Below are 21,471 nucleotides of genomic sequence, written 5' to 3'. Positions count from 1 at the left end.
ATTCTTAACTCTAGCATTGAAATGCATTTCTTTTTCTTCACTCTTTGTGGGTTTATCGAGATTCTTAATGGATTTTATTCCATCACGAGTGACTCTCCAAACACCCAAATCAACTGCCTCAAGGTGACAAGCTATTCTAGCTTTATAGTAAGGGAAGTTAGTGCCATCAATGGGCGGAGGCCTAGAGGTATCCATCTCAAACACTCTAACTAGTGTCGGCTCAACGGCGGTGAAGCCAAAGGTCCAAATTGAGTCAATTGGCTCCAATACCACTTGAAGGGGACCATGATGCCAAAGAGGGGGGGGGTGAATTAGGCAACTTAAAATTCTACTTCTAAACTATGGCCTCCTTTTCTAACCTTAGCAAAACCTATGCAAAAGATAAACTATCTAAATGTGCAACTACGTTATTGCTAGTGCATTGCTATCTCTACCACAAAAGGAGTAATACAAACAATATAAATACAAAAGCTAAAGAGTAAGGTAGAGATATGCAAACTCCCATCGACGACTCTAGTTATTTTTATCTGAGGTATCGAGAAGCTCGCAAGCTTCCCCCTAGTCCTCGTTGGAGCCCCTTGTAAGGAATCCCTCGCTAGGGCCAAGCTCTCGGTCGAGTAACTCCATGGATAGCCCCGGGCCTTCCCCACACGCAAGTGGGTCTATGGTGTGCCTTCCGGCAAGCCTCTCCTAGACCGCTCCCCGCCGTCTTCACTATCAAGCTTTCAGCCAAAATGCCACGGGCCTTGTTCCCTCTGGTACACGGTGGCAGCCACACCACAAACTGCGGTTGGTGTGATCTCGCATGACTACAAGCCCCTCTGATGTACAACAATGGTGCATGCAAGCACCAAGTGATAAGAGGTATGCAAACCTCACTAAACACTAGGCCTAAACCTAGAGCAAGCGCATAAGCGGTGGTCTAATCAACCTAAGCACTTCACAAAGCACCTACGCTAATCACCTAATGAATCACTAAGCACTATGCAAGTGGAGATCACTAAAATGGTTTATCAACACCCTAGATATATTTCCTCAGCTCCACACACTCCAAATGGCCGGTTGGGGGGTCTATTTATAAGCCCCACTGAGAAAGTAGCCATTGGGGATGAAATCCCGCTTTTTTGCTACTGACCGGACGCTCAGGTCGTCCAGATCAGACGCGTCCTATCGTCCCTGACCGTTAGAGCCATGATCAATTGATTGGACGCTGCCAGCGTCTGGTCACATGCCACCGGACGTGTCTGGTCGCAATTTCGCCGCTCTAGAACCTTTCTGTACTCGATCGAACTGCTGCAGTTCCAGTGTTCGGTCGATTTGCCACCAGCGTCTGGTCAATGCTGAATGTGTTGCCGAGATGATGAACAGTGCCATCAGTGCATCTGGCCACTTTACTGTTTAGTGTTCGGTCGCTGCTGCTGACGCTTGCTGTTGCCGAGCCTCTTGATCGGAGCGTTCGATCGCTATACTCCAACAGTCCGGTCACCTCTGTGAGCTCGTTTCTTCGTGATCTTGTGTCCGACTTGGTTTCCATCTTCGTGCTTGGACTTTCCTTGATATCTTGGGTCTTCTCTTATGCTTCTAGGGTCTTGCTTATAGTGTTGATTGTGGGATCATCACGTCGCCTTCATCCAAGTCACGTCTTGCACCCTATTGAACTACAAAACAATCACTTGCAAATTCATTAGTCCAATTTGGTTGTGTTGGTCATCAAACACCAAAATCCAAAGTAAATGGGCCTAGGGTCTATTTTCCTTACAACGGGCATAGAGGTAGTTATGTGACCTCTCATCGACGCCCTATAATGGATTCAGCTACCCGACCTCAGCTACCACCCTTTCTTCCTGCCACCACTTCTCCATCTTAGCGGCGTACAATGTCATGCCTAGGTTGTGGTGGAGCTCGTTCCTCTTTGCGAGCTCAGAGAACTTCTCGCCCTTGGCCTTTGCTTCTTTGGTCGATTGTTTCGCGATGAACTCTTCCCTAGACGTCACGCTTGATGAAGTTGTAGTCTTCGAATGGTGTCCTCCCTAGTCTGCACGTACTCCCTATTGAGCATGGACCTAAAGTTGCGAAGCGCTTTGCCTGCAACAAACAGCGCATGCCCCATGCACTTGTCTTCATCATAGCCCTCCGCTGGATACATGAACCGCCTCTTCACCTCTCCCCACACATTTCCCTTGATGTCCTTGGGGACTTTCCTCCAATCATCATATGTTATAGGCATCTTCTCCCTGACTATATAGGAACACTGGTTGTTGAAGGTGCCGATGATGATAGTTGGCTCAAAGGGCTGTCCTTTTCGCCCTATCTTGTGTATCAAATGCACTTTCTTCTTGCTAATTTGATGCCTCCCGTGTTGGCCCCTCTTCAAGTCTGACTTCTTCTTGGTACCGGTTGTTGCAGCTAAAGAAGTGCCCGAGGAGGGACCAGGTGCTTCCTCCTCCACCCCTTCTCCACATTCGTCAGTGTACTACAAATGAAGAGGCACCAGCGGTATCTATCGAGGATAAGAACTCAGCATTAGTTATATACTTGCGCGAGGCCCCTCGAACACTGTGTTCAATTAACATGCACTACTTCATCTACGTACCTCGCGCCTTGAGTCTTCGGTATCATCTTCCGGAGGCACTAGTGGCTTCGTGCTGAGAACCTCATGCCTCACCCTTCGGATCAAAGTCTAGATCATCTTCTTCCTCACCACGAGGTCTCTTCAATGGCCTCGGTGTTAGTTCCTCACTCTCTACGAGGTGCTCCCAGTCTGATGACTGAGCCTTCATCATCGCTCGCATTAGGAGTAGCCTCGTACCAATTTTCAAGAGCCTCTTGGTCGACATTGATAGCTATGACTAAGAGAGAGTTATCAGAATATTTCATAATTATATAAACACAATGCTACATTCATCTCAAAACATATATAAAGGAATCATTAATTATATATATTCATTTGAAAACAAGATTACATCCCTTTTTCATATACATTGGGTGTAGGGATACAAAAAGTGAAGAAAAGTACAAAATTATACTAGAAAATTACAAAATTATACAAGAAAAGTACAAAATTTAAGAATTTGGAGAAAAATCATGTACATAGTTGGCTCAGATTCGCCCCATTGTCATCACATCATTTCTAAATTGGTTGCTTGTATACAAGGCATCCTAGTTTAGGAACTTATTACCAGTAGGGGGCATTTGATCATCATAGCCGCTGCCTCAGCATAAAAGGGTTCACATCATTGCAAATACCACTACCTCAGCATATTTTTAAAAGTTTAAACAATTCATCATTGCATATGCCATAGAGAAGCTCAAATTCAATCAAAGCATAGTACATGAAACTTAACCGAGGCGGGCAAAAACGGTTAACCGATGCTGGCAGCCCCATTAGTATAGTAGAGCAGTAGTAGTAGAGTAGAGTAGGAGAGTAGGAGTAGGAGTAGGAGTAGGAGTAGGAGTAGAGTAGTATAGTAGTAGTAGTAGGAGGAGTAGAGTAGTAGTAGTAGAGTAGTAGAGTAGTAGTAGTAGTAGGAGTAGGATTAGGAGTAGTAGGAGTAGAGTAGTAGTAGTAGAGTAGTAGGAGTAGGAGTAGGAGTAGGAGTAGGAGTAGTAGGAGTAGAGTAGTAGGAGTAATAGTAGTAGGAGGAGGAGGAGCAGCAGTCAGCAACTAGCAGCCAACAACTGGAAGAGTAGAAGTAGGAGTATGAGTAGGAGTAGTATATTGGAGGAGGGGAAGCAGTAGTTAGGTAGTAGTAGTAGTGGTAGTGAGCAGTACTAGAGTAGTAGAGTAGTATAGAGTAGTAGTAGTACTAGGAGTAGTAGTAGTAGAGTAGTAATAGAGAGTAGCAGGAGTAACTGAGCAAGCAACAGAGAGGAATGGAGGAGTTGTGCAAGTGTCAAAATTCAGTGTAGTGGAGAGAGCCAGCACCAGCAGTAGTACTTAAGTAGTATAGAGTAGTTGTAGGAGTATAGAGGAAGCACAACAAGCACTAGAAGCACCAGAGAGGGAGAGAGCAGGCACAACAAGCACCAAACAGCACCAGAGGGAGAGAGCAAGCACAGTAAGCACCAGCCTTGCCCTGTGCTAAGTCCTTCGGCCATTTCAAATCAACCCCGAAGGGCTGCCCAATTTTTCTGCTGCCACCGCCAACAGCCACAAAAGAGAGTAGTAGGAGTAGTAGAGAAGTGTAGCAGCCACTAGTTAAGTAAAGCAGAGTAGAGTAGTAGGAGAAAAGGAGGACAGTAGAGAGTAGAGGACAGTATTAGCAGTAGGAGCAGCCAGATAATGTGCTCAATTCAAATAATCTGCTCAATTGAAATAATTTGCTCAATTCAGCAACAGAGTATAGCAGTAGTAGAGGACTATTGCAAGTAATGTGCCACCAAAGTAGCCGCTGGAAGAAGGCCAGCAAGTAATTTGACATTCAAAACAGGATAGGAGATAATTTGCCACCCAAGTAGCAGTAGTAGTAAGGATCAAAGCCACCAAATAATGTGCTCAATTCAGCAACAGAGCAGCCAGCCAACATTATTTGCCAACAAATAATGTGCTCCATTAAAAAAACATGCATGTGCTAAGATAATAAGCCAACAGTAAGCAACAAAAATAGGCAGCATAATCTCAATTCAAAATAATTTAGCATCACTGGCAGTGGCATTTGCTCAGCAAAAATATTTTGGCATCACAGGCAGCATAATAATGAAAATTGATAGGCCATCATAGGCAGAACATATAATTTGGCATCATAGACAGGTCCAAGCATCACAGGCAGTAAAGGGGATTAATGAACCTCGGATGGCGCCAGACGGAGTCAGTGAAGACAGACGCGCTAGGGTTCCTGGGGTATGGCGGACGGAGCCTGGGGAGACGGATGGAGCTGGGGAAGAGGGACGGAGCCAGGGAAGACGGACAGAGTCGGGGAAAGACGGCCGCTAGGGTTCTTCGGGGCTCTGGACTCCATCAGCTCCCACAATCGTCTGCTTTTTGGAAAGAACCACATGCTTTTTGCTATCTTTGAGCAACGGCCAGTAGGCTACTTGCGCGCAACTGGCTTGCTAGTGCCCACTAATCATCTTTGTAGCTGACACTTTGAAGCTCCATGGTAGTTAGCCCATAGTCATCCACGACAACCCCCTTTGGTTTGACCCACTAGCACCGGAAGACAGCTAACTATAGGTCACCGCCGTAGTCAAGTTCCCATATCTCTTCAATCTACCCAAAGTATGTCTTGGTCTGCCCAGTTGATTCGTGAATGCCTCATATCGAACACCATTGTTCTGTGCCGCGCTCTGCTTGTTCTTCTCCTTTTGTGTGGAACATGTATCCATTGGTGTCATACCCTTGCTACGTGGTGATTTGGGTGGATGGGCTGGATGAAAGCCTCACTTCATTGGACTCTCCACGGGGTATGTCCTGTAGCTCTTTGATCCATGTTGTGAAACTGATCTTGTGCTATTTCTGGACCCATGCCTCCGTGCGCTGTTTGCCATGAGCGGCGTGGATCTCCTCCAGGTGCTTGTCAACATATGGTTCCATAACCACTAGCTAATTGAGGACGCTGTGATGAGCTTCTTGCACCATTTTGTACTGTACATCGGTGCGTAATTTCCTCCCCGTGCAACCCATTCTCGAGGTTCTACCTTCATGCTGAGGGACGGGCAGGCCAATCGCGCTTCCATCCTAGATGTACCTGGTGCAGCAGCTAACAACCTCCTTGGTTGTGTATGCCTCGATCATAGAGCCCTCTGGGTAGGCACGGTTAAGGACGTATCTGTTGAGGGTCGACATGAACCGCTCGTACGTCCACATCTGGTGTAGGTATATGGGGCCCAATTCCTTTATCTGATCAACCATGTGCATCATGAGGTGTGGCATAATATCGAAAAAGATGGCGGGAAGCACATCTCGAGCTGGCAAAGAGTATCTGCGATGAACTATTTTAGGCCAGGCAACTCAGATTCATCGATGACCTTCTGTGTGATGCAGTTGAAGAAGTAGGAAATGCGTGTGATGACCATCTTCACGTACTCTAGACCGATAGCCCTAATCACAATTGGAAGGAACACCAGTGAGCATGACGTGGCAGTCAGGTGCGTTGAAGCTGGTTAGTGTGAGGTCCTTCATCGAGACCAGGCTCTTGATGTTGGAAGAGAAACCGGTCATCACCTTGACACCCCTAAGCCACTAGCACATGGCCCTCTTCTCGTCTCTCGTTAGGTTGTAGCTCGCCCTCGGAAGGTCGACTTTCCCGCTCCGTGTCACCGATGTCGGGTGAATTTTGGTCCTGATGTCCTCGTTGACAAGATCCATCCATGACTTCAGACCATCCTTTGTCTTAGTCTTGATGTCTAGCAGTATGCCAATGGTGCTTTCGAAGACATTCTTCTCGAGGTGCATGCAGTCGATGGCATGGGGCATATCTAGCTCCTTCCAGTACGACAGGTACTTGAAGAAACACGACTGCTTCTTGAAAGGAATGGGCGCGACAGGTGGTTCCTCCATCTTATCCCGCTTCCTCTTCTTCCTTGTCATGGTCCCATCTTCCTATTTCTTCTTCTTCTTCCCGAACTCAACGTCTATGCCCTTCACCATGTCAAACACCTTTTGCCCATACCTTGTCCTTTCTAGCTCGTCAAGTTGAGGCTCCTCCTGGTTGTCGAAGTACTTATTCATCGTAGCTGCCCGGTACCTGTGCTTTTTGACGAGGAATCACCTATGCCTCATGTACACCATCTTCTTGGATGCACTAAGGTAAGTGTAGCAGGTACCATCAATGCAAACAACGCAACCTAACTTACCTTTGATCAGCCCCGACAGTGAAAAAAGACCAGGGTAATCGGTGATGGTGACAAAGAGGATGGCTTTTAGAGTGAACTCCTTCTTTAGAAACACATCCATCATCTTGACCCCATATTTCCATAGTATCTTCATGTCCTCCATGAGCGGCTCTAGGAACACATCTATATCATTGCTTGGCTACCTAGGTCTAGAAATAATCATGGTTAGTAAAAGATACCTGCACTTCTGACATAGCTAGGGAGGTAGGTTGTAGATGGTGAGAATGACCGTCCAAGTGTTGTGCGAGCTGCTGAGGTCACCAAACAGATTCATCCCATCGGTACTCAGCGCGAACCTTACGTTCCTCGCCTCGTCGCCAAACAACGGGAACTTGGCGTTGAAGCGCTTCCACTGCTTGCCACCGGAAGCGTGCCGCAGCTTGCCATCGTCCTTCGTGCACTCATCAGATGCATGCTAGGACATCAGCTTGGCATCCCTGGGGTTCCCGAATATAGCACGTAGGCGATCGATCACGGGCAGGTACCACATCGACAGGGCCGGACTTTTCCTCTGCATGTAACCCTCTTCATTCTCGTCCTCAGGAGACGAGATCTGCTTCTTTGTGGTACTCTTCTTGGCCCTCTTCTTCTTCTTTGGCCCTCTCTCGTCGTCGCGACAACCGACATTCCTCTTGTATCGACTCGCCCCACAGTGCGGACAGCTCTGCAAGTTCTCATACTTGCCCCGATATAGGATATAGTGGTTAGGGAAGGCATGGAACTTTTTAAGCTTCATTGCCACTGGACGGATCAGCTTCTTCGCCCGATAGGTATTGGCGGGCACCTTGTTACTCTCTGGGTATGTGTCAGCAAGGATACGTAACAGGTCATTGAAGCTAGTGTCGGACCAGCCATGACGAGCCTTCAGCATATGCATCTGGAGGTTAAAACGCAGCGCCGTCCAGTGCTTCGGACAATCCTTATTGAGGGGATCAATTGTCGCCTGCTTCATCTCTCTAAAATTCTCTAACCAACTCGGGCTACTAAACAGAATGTCGTCGTGGTCAAAATGCTTAGCGATTGACTCAAAAAGTCTGTGGTCTCAGGATCCCTCATAGGCTCACCTCCATCCCCATCATCGCCGCCCCCACCGCCGTCATCGTCAGCCGTGTCTTGGAGCAAATCGTCCATCGTGATGTCATCACGATCTGCATTATTATTGTCGCAAGTAGTAGCATTGTCGTGCCCGCCGGTCGCTACTGATGAGGTTTGTTGTTCTGCATTCACTGCTGCCGTCGTCGTTGTCGACAAGTTTCCTCTAGATGCACCGGCACTCGGATCCTCTGCTTCCTCGTGAAACTTCCAGACGGTGTAATCCTTGACGAAACCATACCGGACCAAGTGAGATTTCTCCATGTTATCTTCATGCTGTAGAAGGTTCTTGCAGCTCTTACACGGACAAACGATGTGTTCCCGCTTTAGACCTAGACGATGCCTTTTCGCAGCGGCAATAAACTTTGTCACATGTTCTAGGTACGAAGGATGCAGCCTCGATGTCTTGTACATCAATTCCCTATACATGACCGCGAAACCTGGCACATACAAACAGCGAAAATGACGCATATAAGCAGAACAATAGGGAAAAAAGCAGCCGGGTAGCTCTAGATATGATTTTCTCTCTTCTCCATAAGGATCTAGATCTAGATCTAGAGAAAAGCAACCAAATCATGGAAAAAGAGAGAGGATTGAGGGTTTAAGAGCGAGAATCAACCTCTTGTGGTGTCCCCCTTCAACAAATCCAAGGGCAAAACCTCTCACCCTAGAAAATGACCACTTTTAGAGTTTTGAGGTCAAAACCCTAAAAAATGGAGGAGAAGCCGCGGGGAAGAAGGGTAGGTACGACTGCATTTAAAGTCTAGACTTAACCAAGACGGTCATTGTAACGAAACCACCACGGTTAATCCCCAGTTAACCGAACAGCAAACGTCTCGGTTAACGGTTTCCATAGCCCAACCACCTCGGTTAATGTCGATTAACCGAGGCGGTTTCTTATAAAAGCCGCCTTGCGTTAGATAATCGCCTCGGTTAACGATTAATTGAGACGGCTGCTGGCCTGGCTGCCCGGCCTCGAATAACCGAGGCGGGCAACCCCGGACCCCAAATGCCAAACGCTGTTTAAAAAATTTTGTGTAGTAGTGCAGGAAACTTGAGCAGCCAAGGTTTCCTGGAGGCAACTTTGCCAGCGGCCGGCGCACAGGGAGAAGGCCCAAGGCGAGCTAATCCTGTGCAAATAAAAAAAGAGGGAATCAAAATTCTGAATCAAACAGTCTGTAGCTTAGGCCACAGGATGGCGATGTATCGATCGCCCATTATAAATCTGGTGCTTGTTTTTGGTCAGAGGAATAAATCATATTCAGTCCAACCAAGACGTGCTACATGTGCATGTTGGTACCCGACGTTTGCGACCTTATCATGTTAGCCATTCTGTGACCAAACCCATTCAGACGGTCAATTTTGCCAAGTCTAGACCCAGCTGGACACGTTCAGACTCTTCGAGTTGTGATTAGTACTTTAACGTTGGGAGGGTTCCTGCCACTGTCCGTGGCAATTTTATTTTATATGTATATATAAATATCGATCGTGCATTCACAAATCACAGACTCTCACTCTCAATGATAGCAACGTCGCAATTGCATATCGTTCATCTGTCTTGCATTCGCAGACTACCCCAATGCTAAGCCAGACGAGGTCCTCCATATGAACCGAAAACATTGACGGAATGACGGGTTGCTTGCAAGTCTCCTCTCGCTTGCGCTTAACACAACACTTACTTGCATGCCACAAACCCACTCTTTCCCAACATCGACCAACTTATATACTCTATCCACAAAGAACCATTCGATCTTGGTTATTCGTCCGCACGATGGCATCCAGGAAACAAGTTGATCTCCAGTCCCAGAAACCCACGCCGACTGCTGCCGCCGTTGCATCGGCTCCCGCAACTGCCGTGCCGGCTTCTTCTGTTGGAGCTTCATCACTGGGGAGAAATTCAGGCTCCGTCGTTGTTGGCATCTCCGACGGCCAGCACGTGGCGCCGGAGACCCAGCCACTCCTGGCTGAGTCGAACGGCGACAGCCACGACGAGGGACTGGGAGACGACGGTGGGGCTACCAGTACCACCGACGACGAGGCGACGAGGCTGGAGCGTGCAATGGCGCAGGCGTTCCGGAGCACCGCGGAGCTGGCCAGGCACCTCCCCACCGGCGCGGTGCTCGTCTTCGAGGTGCTGTCGCCGGTGTTCACCAACGGCGGCAAGTGCGACGACGTGAACCGCGTCATGACGGCCTGGCTCGTGGAGCTCTGCGCCGCGGGGTGCTTCTTCCTCTGCTTCACGGACAGCTTCCACGACGCCAAGGGGACCGTGCGGTACGTGGTGGCTACTCGCCGGGGGCTGTGGGTCATCGACGGCACGCCGCCGGAGAAAGCCGCCGAGAAACGGCTAAAGTTCATCGACTTCTTCCACGCGTTCCTGTCCCTCATCGTGTTCATGTCCGTGGCCATGTTCGATAGGAATGTCGGGGCGTGTTTCAACCCTGTCATGTCGTACGACACGCGGCAGGTGCTAACTGCCGTGCCGCTTGTCGGAGGGCTCGTCGGGACGCTGCTCTTCGCCACATTCCCGTCGACACGGCACGGGATCGGATTCCCGGTCCCCGCCGCCTGATGAGATACACATATTATTGTTGCTGTGAATTAGCAGCTGATTTCTCCCTGTTCTCAGAGGTTTGTTGTGGTGGTGTCGTACTGAGAGAGTTGACAGAGTACCATTGATTAGGATATTCCTGGACATGCATTATTGTTTACATTTTTAGCTTGCGACCTTTGAGAATTAAGTACCAGTGCAAATATATATTGTGCTATTATTAATTTCACACGTTCGGCTTGTTAACTCTTATCTGCGAGTAAATTATTACAATTTGCACATCTCAGTGATAGCGTCGTATCTTAGCCGTCACGTACAATGTGTTCACTTGGTCTAGTAATCTTTACCGCCTTCCTTTGCTGAAAACTAGATAGACTGGGGGACGTTTTCTTTACTTCGACTAGGAAAAAATAAGTGACGTCTTGTCATAGTATCAGGGCCTGTTTGGTTCGCCTAGTAGCTATTAAATTTAGTAGCTTTTAGTCACTTTAGTAACTTTTTAACCAAACGCTATGACTAAAAGCTACTAAAAGGGCTTTAGTCCTCTCTAGTAACTCTAGAGTTACTAAAAGTGACTAAACCGTTTAGTAGCTACTAAAGTTTAGTAGCTCAAACCAAACACCCCCTTAATCAACTGTTGACGTCGGATCAGGTCAAGCAAAAACACCTGAGATCACACACGACACATCACACGTAGCAATCAACTGCAAAACCAGCGAGACAGATATAGGGATCGGTTAGACCGATTTGGGGCCTGTCCATCGCCGCAAGAACTCAGGAACACCTCTCAGGAGGACCCGTTTGAGAGATACACACCGGAGGTTGTTCTAATATCGTCAAGGCTACCTAGAACTTCGTTGGATCTCGTGGAAAGATACAATGAACAAGAGATTGATAAAATAGGGTAAAAAGTGTATAATAGAAAAAATGATAGGATATTGGATCCCTCAACCGGCCGTGATCATCTCGTTTATATCGAGGGGGTGATCTTATTCCAGTAAGAAACAAGTCTAGATCATAATCTCCAAGTTTCATTCTCTAAAAATAGATAAAAAGGGAAGAACAAGCCACTACAGAGAAGGGGATCCCGGGATCCCTTTTGGGCTGAAATGGGAACATTGTACAAGGTCCCTGAAAGTTAGGCACCTAACTAAACATATAAGCAATATTTTTCATAATGCAAATGCTCAAATGAGCCTCTAAATGGTGTCAATGGGAGCCGCAACATCACAATACCAAACTCTAATCTTCATTATGGATCGGTAACCTTTGTCGTTTTGCATTGAAAAATGGTCGACTCTCCTTCACGAAAGTGAAGAATACTTTTGCTAGTTTCTTCCGGAAACTAATTGTTTGTCATCATGAAAGCATTATAATTATTGTGTGGTGTCGCGTGGATCAATTTTTTGTGGCAACATATTCTTCATCCAATCAGCCAAAATATTAGTCGGCCCTACCCTTCAGGTCAGTTAACTAATGGCTTTTTTTGGAAACAAAGGCAGGAGCTCTGTCGCTCAATAAAGACGAAATAATATAATGTACAAGGTTAGCCAAACGGGATGCCAAAAAGGCACCCGAGGGGCTAACCACCACACGCATCACGGCTGAGTACAAACACGGCACACTACCATGGGTCATCATTACCGAGCATGGCAATCAAGCTACCAGCAGCTCCGACTTCCCATGGCAGGCCACTCACAAGTCACCCACGACGGGTCCGAAGGTAACAACCGCCACTGATCATCGTTGCTGAGCTCAAACACCGAAGAGCAGCTCTGACTTCCAATCACGAACCCTCCCTAGCATTAAAGTCATGATGATAATCCAAATGTGACAACTTCAGGAAGGGAAACAACGCCGATGGCGCCATCATCGCATGTCCAAAGTGGACCAGGCTTTCACCGTTGGATGACAAGCTAGAGGGGAAGAACGATGCCCCAATAGGAAAATGGCATCCAACGACGTCGCCGTTGCCAAGGCTTTCGCCGAACAACCCTCTAGCATGAACCTCGAATCGCGAAACCAGACCAACTGCCAATCTTCACCGCCATCGCCACTATCCTACCGCTCCACGGATGCCCCTTTATAGGGGCATCAACGCGCCTGCTGCATGCAGCAGCCGCACAACTGTGTCGGCCACCACCCACTCCGATCGGGGCACATAGAGCCAGACCTGACTCCACCGTTCGCGTCACACTGCTGCACACAGAAGCCGTAGTTGACCATCATTTTCGGCTTTGGCACCCGCCGCTGTCGCTAACAACATCACTGCCAGTAGACATAGGGTGTGTGGCCCCTCCAACTCGGGTACTGCCCCTTGCCCTGGGGCCACCGGATCTAGATGCCAGGGCCCGAATCCGGTGCCCCTTGCCGTCGCCGCCTTCATCTTGACAACAACCGTAGACACCGCACTAGGCCAGCTTGTCGCCCTGGCCACCGCCGTAGCACCCCTGGCTGGTCGCTGCCGCCGTAGCCAAGACCGTGTGGGGAGGGCATGCAGAGAAAAGAGTGCCGCCCCCAGCGCCTACATGGACCACCACCGCCGTCACCGGACCCAGCCGCAGCCGGCTCCTGGAGGGGCCCGGTAGCCGCCACAATAGCCCTGGTCAGCTGCCGCCACACCAGCCAAGGCTGTGAGGGGAGGGTTGAAAGGTCCTATCAGTGCAGAAAGTGACCAACTAGTAAATATTTGTAGTTTTGCTGTACGTTGTGATCGGAGGTGGCCTAGCACTCAATGACACAAGATTTATACTGGTTCAGGCAATGTGCCCTACGTCCAGTTGGGGTCGGTCAGTGACTTTATTCCTGAGCCCAGGTGCTCGAAGTCTGTAGTGGGGTTACAAACGAGAAGGAGAAAGGAGGGGGTATACAAGAGGTTCGGATGGCTTCGACCAGAAGGGTTGCGGTCGAAACTTGGTGGTCCTACGGTTGTAAGGGGTTGATGTCGATCTAGTGAGTCTAAGCTTTGTGAAGTCGATCTCCCTTTGTTGGAGGGAGCGCATCCCCTTTTATAGATGAAGGGGATGGCTTTACAGGTGAGAGGGAGAGAGTATGGATATTTCTAAGCCTTGCTGCCTACGGTGATGAAAACTGGATAATGGTTGACGCCCCCTAATACTGTCGATGTTGGTGTAGGATGTCAGATGTGTACGGGGGGTCGAGCTATCTTCTTCAGGAAGGATGGACGCTAGTACCTGCAAATACTTCTTGATGCCTAGTGGCATGTGAGGAGCCGCGCTATGTTCACCCGGTATGGTAAATCTTGGAGCCCATACTGCGATCGATTTTAGAGACACGCGGGGGGCTTACCATATGGGAGTTTCTAGCTGCCCCTACAACACTATACTTTGTGTCAGGGTGGCTGCAGAGCACTGTTTCGTGCAGGGTATGGTCCCTGGTACAGTGGTTTTGACTTGTGTGCCATGCCTTGCCTTTCTCCGCACGTCTTCTGGTTCCTTCTGAATGGGGAGCCCCCGATCGGATGGCTCCAGTTGGCTCCCAGTGTGCTGGTCGGAGAAGAGTGGTGAGCAGGCTTCCCATGAGCTCCAGTCGCGGGGTCAGAGTAGGAAGCAGCGTTTCAGGCCAAACCTTCTGATTGGAGAGACTGCTTGGAGACAGCTGGTGCTTGAAGCGAGTGCTCCGGTCGGAGAGGTGGGCCAAAGAAACTGACGAGCGGGCGCCTGTTCTTAAGGGTAGACCTTCCGGTCGATGACTAGACTACCCTTCTGGCCTGCTGTGTTTTAGTTTTTTGGGTCAGCCCATGAAATATATGTTGTTTTCCTGGGCCAAGCCCGGGCGTGGAAGCCGGTCCTCGAGGGACCCCGGGTTTATGAACCCGACAGGTCTGAATGGCTAGAGGGGGTGAATAGCCTATTAAAAAAAATCTACAACAACACTTAACAAACTGGTTAGACAATTATGAGGCGAAGCAAGTGTTGCGCTAGCCTACTAAAATAGCAAGCCACCTACCACAATTCTAGTTTATATAGTTTCTATCCACACAATAGCTATGACACTACACTAAGTTAGTGTGCTCTCAAAAGCTAACTAAAGAGCCACACTAACCAAACTAACAAGCTCTCACAACTAGCTACACTAAAGAGCTTGACAACTAGTTTGTGGTAATGCAAAGAGAGTGAGCAAGATGTTTATACCGCCGTGTCGAGGAAGGAGCTAAACAATCACAAGAATGAATACCAATCACCTCGGAATCAAATGATGAACACAATGATTCTTTATCGAGGTTCACTTGCTTGCCGGCAAGCTACTCCTCGTTGTGGCGATTCACTCACTTGGAGGTTCACGCGCTAATTGGCATCACACGCCAAACCCTCAATAGGGTGCCACACAACCAACACAAGATAAGGATCACACAAGCCACGAGCAATTCACTGGAGTACCTTTTGGCTCTCCGCCGGGGAAAGGTCTAGAACCCCTCACAATCACCATGATCGGAGCCAGAGACAATCACCACCCTCCGCTCAACGATCCTCGCTGCTCCAAGCCATATAGGTGGAGGCAACCACCAAGAGTAACAAGCGAATCCTGCAGTGAAACACGAACACCAAGTGCCTCTAGATGCAAACACTCAAGTAATGCACTTAGATTCTCTCCTAATCTAACAAAGATGATGAATCAATAATGGAGATGAGTGGGAGGGCTTTGGCTAAGCTCACAAGGTTGCTATGTCAATACAAATGGCCAAGAGAGTGAGCTTGAGCCAGCCATGGGGCTTAAATAGAAGCCTCTACAAAATAGAGCCGTTGTACCCCTTCACTGCGCACAACATGGGGTGACTGGACGCTGGACCTCAGTGTCTGGTCACGCGATGCGTGCCACGTGTCCCCTCTCTTTAAATGTTGATCGACCGATCTCAATAGTCAAGTGACGACTGGACGTAGTAGCTCAAAGTGACCGGACGCTGAACCCCAGCGTCCGGTCGTTTCCAGTAAGCATCCAGAGACTACTTTTCATGACCGGACGCGTCTAGTCATGCTCGACCAGACACACCCAGCGTTCGGTCACTCGGTGACTCCTCTGTCCACTGCCACGTTAGTAGGACCGGACGCACCCTGTCAGCGTCTGGTCACTGAGTGACCCAGTGTCCGGTCAGAGACCGACACTGTGTGCCCTCTGCTGCCATTGATCGGATTACCAGTAGGGGGCATTTGATCATCATAGCCGCTGCCTCAGCATAAAGGGTTCACATCATTGCAAATACCACTACCTCAGCATATTTTTAAAGTTTAAACAATTCATCATTGCATATGCCATAGAGAAGCTCAAATTCAATCAAGCATAGTACATGAAACTTAAACCGAGGCGGGCAAAAACGGTTAACCGATGCTGGTAGCCCCATTAGTATTAGAGCAGTAGTAAGTAGAGTAGAGGAGTAGGAGTAGGAGTAGGAGTAGGAGTAGGAGTAGGAGTAGGAGTAGAGTAGTATAGTAGTAGTAGGAGGAGTAGAGTAGTAGTAGTAGAGTAGTAGAGTAGTAGTAGTAGGAGGATTAGGAGTAGGAGTAGTAGTAGTCGGTATAGCGTAGGAGTAGAGGGGAGTAGGAGTAGTAGGGTAGAGTAGTAGGTTAGTAGTAGGAGGAGGAGCAGCAGTCAACTAGCAGCCAAACTGGAAGAGTAGAAGTGGAGTATGAGTAGGAGTAGTATATTGGAGGAGGGGAAGCAGTAGTAGGTAGTAGTAGTAGTGGTAGTGAGCAGTATAGAGTAGTAGAGTAGTATAGAGTAGTAGTAGTACTAGGAGTAGTAGTAGTAGAGTAGTAATAGAGAGTAGCAGGAGTAACTGAGCAAGCAACAGAGAGGAATGGAGGAGTTGTGCAAGTGTCAAAATTCAGTGTAGTGGAGAGAGCCAGCACCAGCAGTAGTACTTAAGTAGTATAGAGTAGTTGTAGGAGTATAGAGGAAGCACAACAAGCACTAGAAGCACCAGAGAGGGAGAGAGCAGGCACAACAAGCACCAAACAGCACCAGAGGGAGAGAGCAAGCACAGTAAGCACCAGCCTTGCCCGGTGCTAAGTCCTTCGGCCATTTCAAAATCAACCCCGAAGGGCTGCCCAATTTTTCCGCTGCCACCGCCAACAGCCACAAAAGAGAGTAGTAGGAGTAGTAGAGAAGGTCTAGCAGCCACTAGTTAAGTAAAGCAGAGTAGAGTAGTAGGAGAAAAGGAGGACAGTAGAGAGTAGAGGACAGTATTAGCAGTAGGAGCAGCCAGATAATGTGCTCAATTCAAATAATCTGTTCAATTGAAATAATTTGCTCAATTCAGCAACAGAGTATAGCAGTAGTAGAGGACTATTGCAAGTAATGTGCCACCAAAGTAGCCGTGGAAGAAGGCCAGCAAGTAATTTGACATTCAAAACAGGATAGGAGATAATTTGCCACCAAAGTAGCAGTAGTAGTAAGGATCAAAGCCACCAAATAATGTGCTCAATTCAGCAACAGAGCAGCCAGCCAACATTATTTGCCAACAAATAATGTGCTCCATTAAAAAAACATGCATGTGCTCAGATAATAAACCAACAGTAAGCAACAAAAATAGGCAGCATAATCTCAATTCAAAATAATTTAGCATCACTGGCAGTGGCATTTGCTCAGCAAAAATATTTTGGCATCACAGGCAGCATAATAATGAAAATTGATAGCCATCATAGGCAGAACATATAATTTGGCATCATAGACAGGTCCAAGCATCACAGGCAGTAAAGGGGATTAATGAACCTCGGATGGCGCCAGACGGAGTCAGTGAAGACAGACGCGCTAGGGTTCCTGGGGTATGGCAGACGGAGCTGGGGAGACGGATGGAGCTGGGGAAGAGGGATGGAGCCAGGGAAGACGGACAGAGTCGGGAAAGACGGCCGCTAGGGTTCTTTGGGGCTCTGGACTCCATCAGCTCCCACAATCCTCTGCTTTTTGGAAAGAACCACATGCTTTTTGCTATCTTTGAGCAACGGCCAGTAGGCTACTTGCGCACAATGGCTTTCTAGTGCCCACTAATCATCTTTGTAGCTGACACTTTGGAGCTCCATGGTAGTTAGCCCATAGTCGTCCACGACAACCCCCTTTGGTTTGACCCACTAGCACCGGAAGACAGCTAACTATAGGTCACCGCCGTAGTCAAGTTCCCATATCTCTTCAATCTACCCAAAGTATGTCTTGGTCTGCCCAGTTGATTCGTGAATGCCTCATATCGAACACCATTGTTCTGTGCCGCGCTCTGCTTGTTCTTCTCCTTTTGTGTGGAACCTGTATCCATTGGTGTCATACCCTTGCTACGTGGTGATTTGGGTGGATGGGCTGGATGAAAGCCTCGCTTCATCGGACTCTCCACGGGGTATGTCCTGTAGCTCTTTGATCCACGTTGTGAAACTGATCTTGTGCTATTTCTGGACCCATGCCTCCGTGCGCTGTTTGCCATGAGCAGCGTGGATCTCCTCTAGGTGCTTGTCAACATATGGTTCCATAACCACTAGCTAATTGAGGATGCTGTGATGAGCTTCTTGCACCATTTCGTACTGTACATCGGTGCGTAATTTCCTCCCCGTGCAACCCATTCTCGAGGTTCTACCTTCGTGCTGAGGGACGAGCAGGCCAATCGCGCTTCCATCCTAGATGTACCTGGTGCAGCAGCTAACAACCTCCTTGGTTGTGTATGCCTCGATCATAGAGCCCTCCGGGTAGGCACGGTTAAGGACGTATCTGTTGAGGGTCGACATGAACTACTCGTACATCCACATCTGGTGTAGGTATACGAGGCCCAATTCCTTTATCTGATCAACCATGTGCATCATGAGGTGTGGCATAATATCGAAAAAGATGGCGGGAAACACATCTCGAGCTGGCAAAGAGTATCTACGATGAACTATTTTAGGCTAGGCAACTCAGATTCATCGATGACCTTCTGTGTTATGCAGTTGAAGAAGTAGGAAATGCGTGTGATGACCATCTTCATGTACTCTGGACCGATAGCCCTGATCACAATTGGAAGGAACACCATGAGCATGACGTGGCAGTCATGTGCGTTGAAGCTGGTTAGTGTGAGGTCCTTCATCGAGACCAGGCTCTTGATGTTGGAAGAGAAACCGGTCATCACCTTGACACCCCTAAGCCACTAGCACATGGCCCTCTTCTCATCTCTCGTTAGGTTGTAGCTCGCCCTCAGAAGGTTGACTTTCCCGCTCCGTGTCACCAATGTCGAGTGAATTTTGGTCCTGATGTCCTCATTGACAAGATCCATCCATGACTTCAGACCATCCTTTGTCTTAGTCTTGATGTCTAGCAGTATGCCAATGGTGCTTTCGAAGACATTCTTCTCGAGGTGCATGCAGTCGATGGCATGGGGCATATCTAGCTCCTTCCAGTACGACAGGTACTTGAAGAAACACGACTGCTTCTTGAAAGGAATGAGCGCGACAGGTGGTTCCTCCATCTTATCCCGCTTCCTCTTCTTCCTTGTCATGGTCCCATCTTCCTATTTCTTCTTCTTCTTCCCGAACTCAACGTCTATGCCCTTCACCATGTCAAACACCTTTTGCCCATACCTTGTCCTTTCTAGCTCGTCAAGTTGAGGCTCCTCCTAGTTGTCGAAGTACTTATTCATCGTAGCTGCCCTGGTACCTGTGCTTTTTGACGAGGAATCACCTATGCCTCATGTACACCATCTTCTTGGATGCACTAAGGTAAGTGTAGCAGGTACCATCAATGCAAACTACGCAACCTAACTTACCTTTGATCAGCCCCGACAGTGAAAAAAGACCAGGGTAATCGGTGATGGTGACAAAGAGGATGGCTTTTAGAGTGAACTCCTTCTTTAGAAACACATCCATCATCTTGACCCCATATTTCCATTGTATCTTCATGTCCTCCATGAGCGGCTCTAGGAACACATCTATATCATTGCTTGGCTACCTAGGTCTAGAAATAATCATGGTTAGTAAAAGATACCTGCACTTCTGACATAGCTAGGGAGGTAGGTTGTAGATGGTGAGGATGACCGTCCAAGTGTTGTGCGAGCTACTGAGGTCACCGAACAGATTCATCCCATCGGTACTCAGCGCGAACCTTACGTTCCTCGCCTCGTCGCCAAACAACGGGAACTTGGCGTTGAAGCGCTTCCACTGCTTGCCACCGGAAGCGTGCCACAGCTTGCCATCGTCCTTCGTGCACTCATCAGATGCATGCTAGGACATCAGCTTGGCATCCCTGGGATTCCCGAATATAGCACGTAGGCGATCGATCACGGGCAGGTACCACATCGACAGGGCCGGACTTTTCCTCTGCATGTAACCCTCTTCATTCTCGTCCTCAGGAGACGAGATCTGCTTCTTCGTGGTACTCTTCTTGGCCCTCTTCTTCTTCTTCGGCCCTCTCTCGTCGTCGCGACAACCGACATTCCTCTTGTATCGACTTGCGCCACAGTGCGGACAGCTCTGCAAGTTCTCATACTTGCCCCGATATAGGATATAGTGGTTAGGGAAGGCATGGAACTTTTTAAGCTTCATTGCCACTGGACGGATCAGCTTCTTCGCCCGATAGGTATTGGCGGGCACCTTGTTACTCTCTGGGTATGTGTCAGCAAGGATACGTAACAGGTCATTGAAGCTAGTGTCGGACCAGCCATGACGAGCCTTCAGCATATACATCTGGAGGTTAAAACGCAGCGCGGTCCAGTGCTTCGGACAATCCTTATTGAGGGGATCAATTGTCGCCTGCTTCATTTCTCTAAAATTCTCTAACCAACTCGGGCTACTAAACAAAATGTCGTCGTGGTCAAAATGCTTAGCGATTGACTCAAAAAGTCTGTGGTCTTAGGATCCCTCATAGGCTCACCTCCATCCCCATCATCGCCGCCCCCACCACCGTCATCGTCAGCCGTGTCTTGGAGCAAATCGTCCATCGTGATGTCATCACGATCTGCATTATTATTGTCGCAAGTAGCAGCATTGTCGTGCCCGCCGGTCGCTACTGATGAGGTTTGTTGTTCTGCATTCACTGCTGCCGTCGTCGTTGTCGATAAGTTTCCTCTAGATGCACCGGCACTCGGATCCTCTGCTTCCTCGTGAAACTTCCAGACGGTGTAATCCTTGACGAAACCATACCGGACCAAGTGAGATTTCACCACGTTATCTTCATGCTGTAGAAGGTTCTTGCAGCTCTTACACAGACAAACGATGTGTTCCCGCTTTAGACCTAGACGATGCCTTTTCGCAGCGGCAATAAACTTTGTCACATGTTCTAGGTACGAAGGATGCAGCCTCGATGTCTTGTACATCAATTCCCTGTACATGACCGCGAAACCTGGCACATACAAACAGCGAAAATGACGCATATAAGCAGAAGAATAGGGAAAAAAGCAGCCAGGTAGCTCTAGATATGATTTTCTCTCTTCTCCATAAGGATCTAGATCTAGATCTAGAGAAAAGCAACCAAATCATGGAAAAAGAGAGAGGATTGAGGGTTTAAGAGCGAGAATCAACCTCTTGTGGTGTCCCCTTCAACAAATCCAAGGGCAAAACCTCTCACCCTAGAAAATGATCACTTTTAGAGTTTTGAGGTCGAAACCCTAAAAAATGGAGGAGAAGCCGCGGGGAAGAAGGGTAGGTACGACTGTATTTATAGTCTAGACTTAACCAAGACGGTCATTGTAACGAAACCACCACGGTTAATCCCCAGTTAACCGAACAGCAAACGTCTCGGTTAACGGTTTCCATAGCCCAACCACCTTGGTTAATGTCGATTAACCGAGGCGGTTTCTTATAAAAGCCTCCTTGCGTTAGATAATCGCCTCGGTTAACGATTAATTAAGACGGTTACTGGCCTGGCTGTCCGGCCTCGAATAACCGAGGCGGGCAACCCCAGACCCCAAATGCCAAACGCTGTTTAAAAAATTTTGTGTAGTAGTGCAGGGAACTTGAGCAGCCAAGGTTTCCTGGAGGCAACTTTGCCAGCGGCCGGCGCACAGGGAGAAGGCCCAAGGCGAGCTAATC

General features: G+C 48.4%; 1 protein-coding gene across 1 annotated transcript; it reads left to right on the top strand.

Moving 5' to 3' along the window:
* Nucleotides 1-9,625: 9,625 nt before the first annotated feature.
* Nucleotides 9,626-10,687, top strand: LOC136523158 (protein DMP4-like). The gene has a single exon (XM_066516937.1). It carries the CDS (start codon nucleotides 9,698-9,700, stop codon nucleotides 10,496-10,498), a length of 801 nt encoding a protein of 266 aa, XP_066373034.1. The 5' UTR covers nucleotides 9,626-9,697; the 3' UTR covers nucleotides 10,499-10,687.
* The last annotated feature ends 10,784 nt before the right edge of the window (nucleotides 10,688-21,471 follow it).

Source organism: Miscanthus floridulus, chromosome 18 (assembly GCF_019320115.1).
Source record: "Miscanthus floridulus cultivar M001 chromosome 18, ASM1932011v1, whole genome shotgun sequence".
In the NCBI taxonomy this organism is placed as follows: Eukaryota; Viridiplantae; Streptophyta; class Magnoliopsida; order Poales; family Poaceae; genus Miscanthus; species Miscanthus floridulus.
The sequence above is the reverse complement of the archived record's forward strand: the minus strand, read 5'-3'. Positions and strand labels throughout refer to the sequence as shown.

Excerpts from the sequence above, each read along its gene's own strand:
- LOC136523158 (XM_066516937.1), top strand. The coding sequence starts at position 9,698 with ATGGCATCCAGGAAACAAGTTGATCTCCAGTCCCAGAAACCCACGCCG.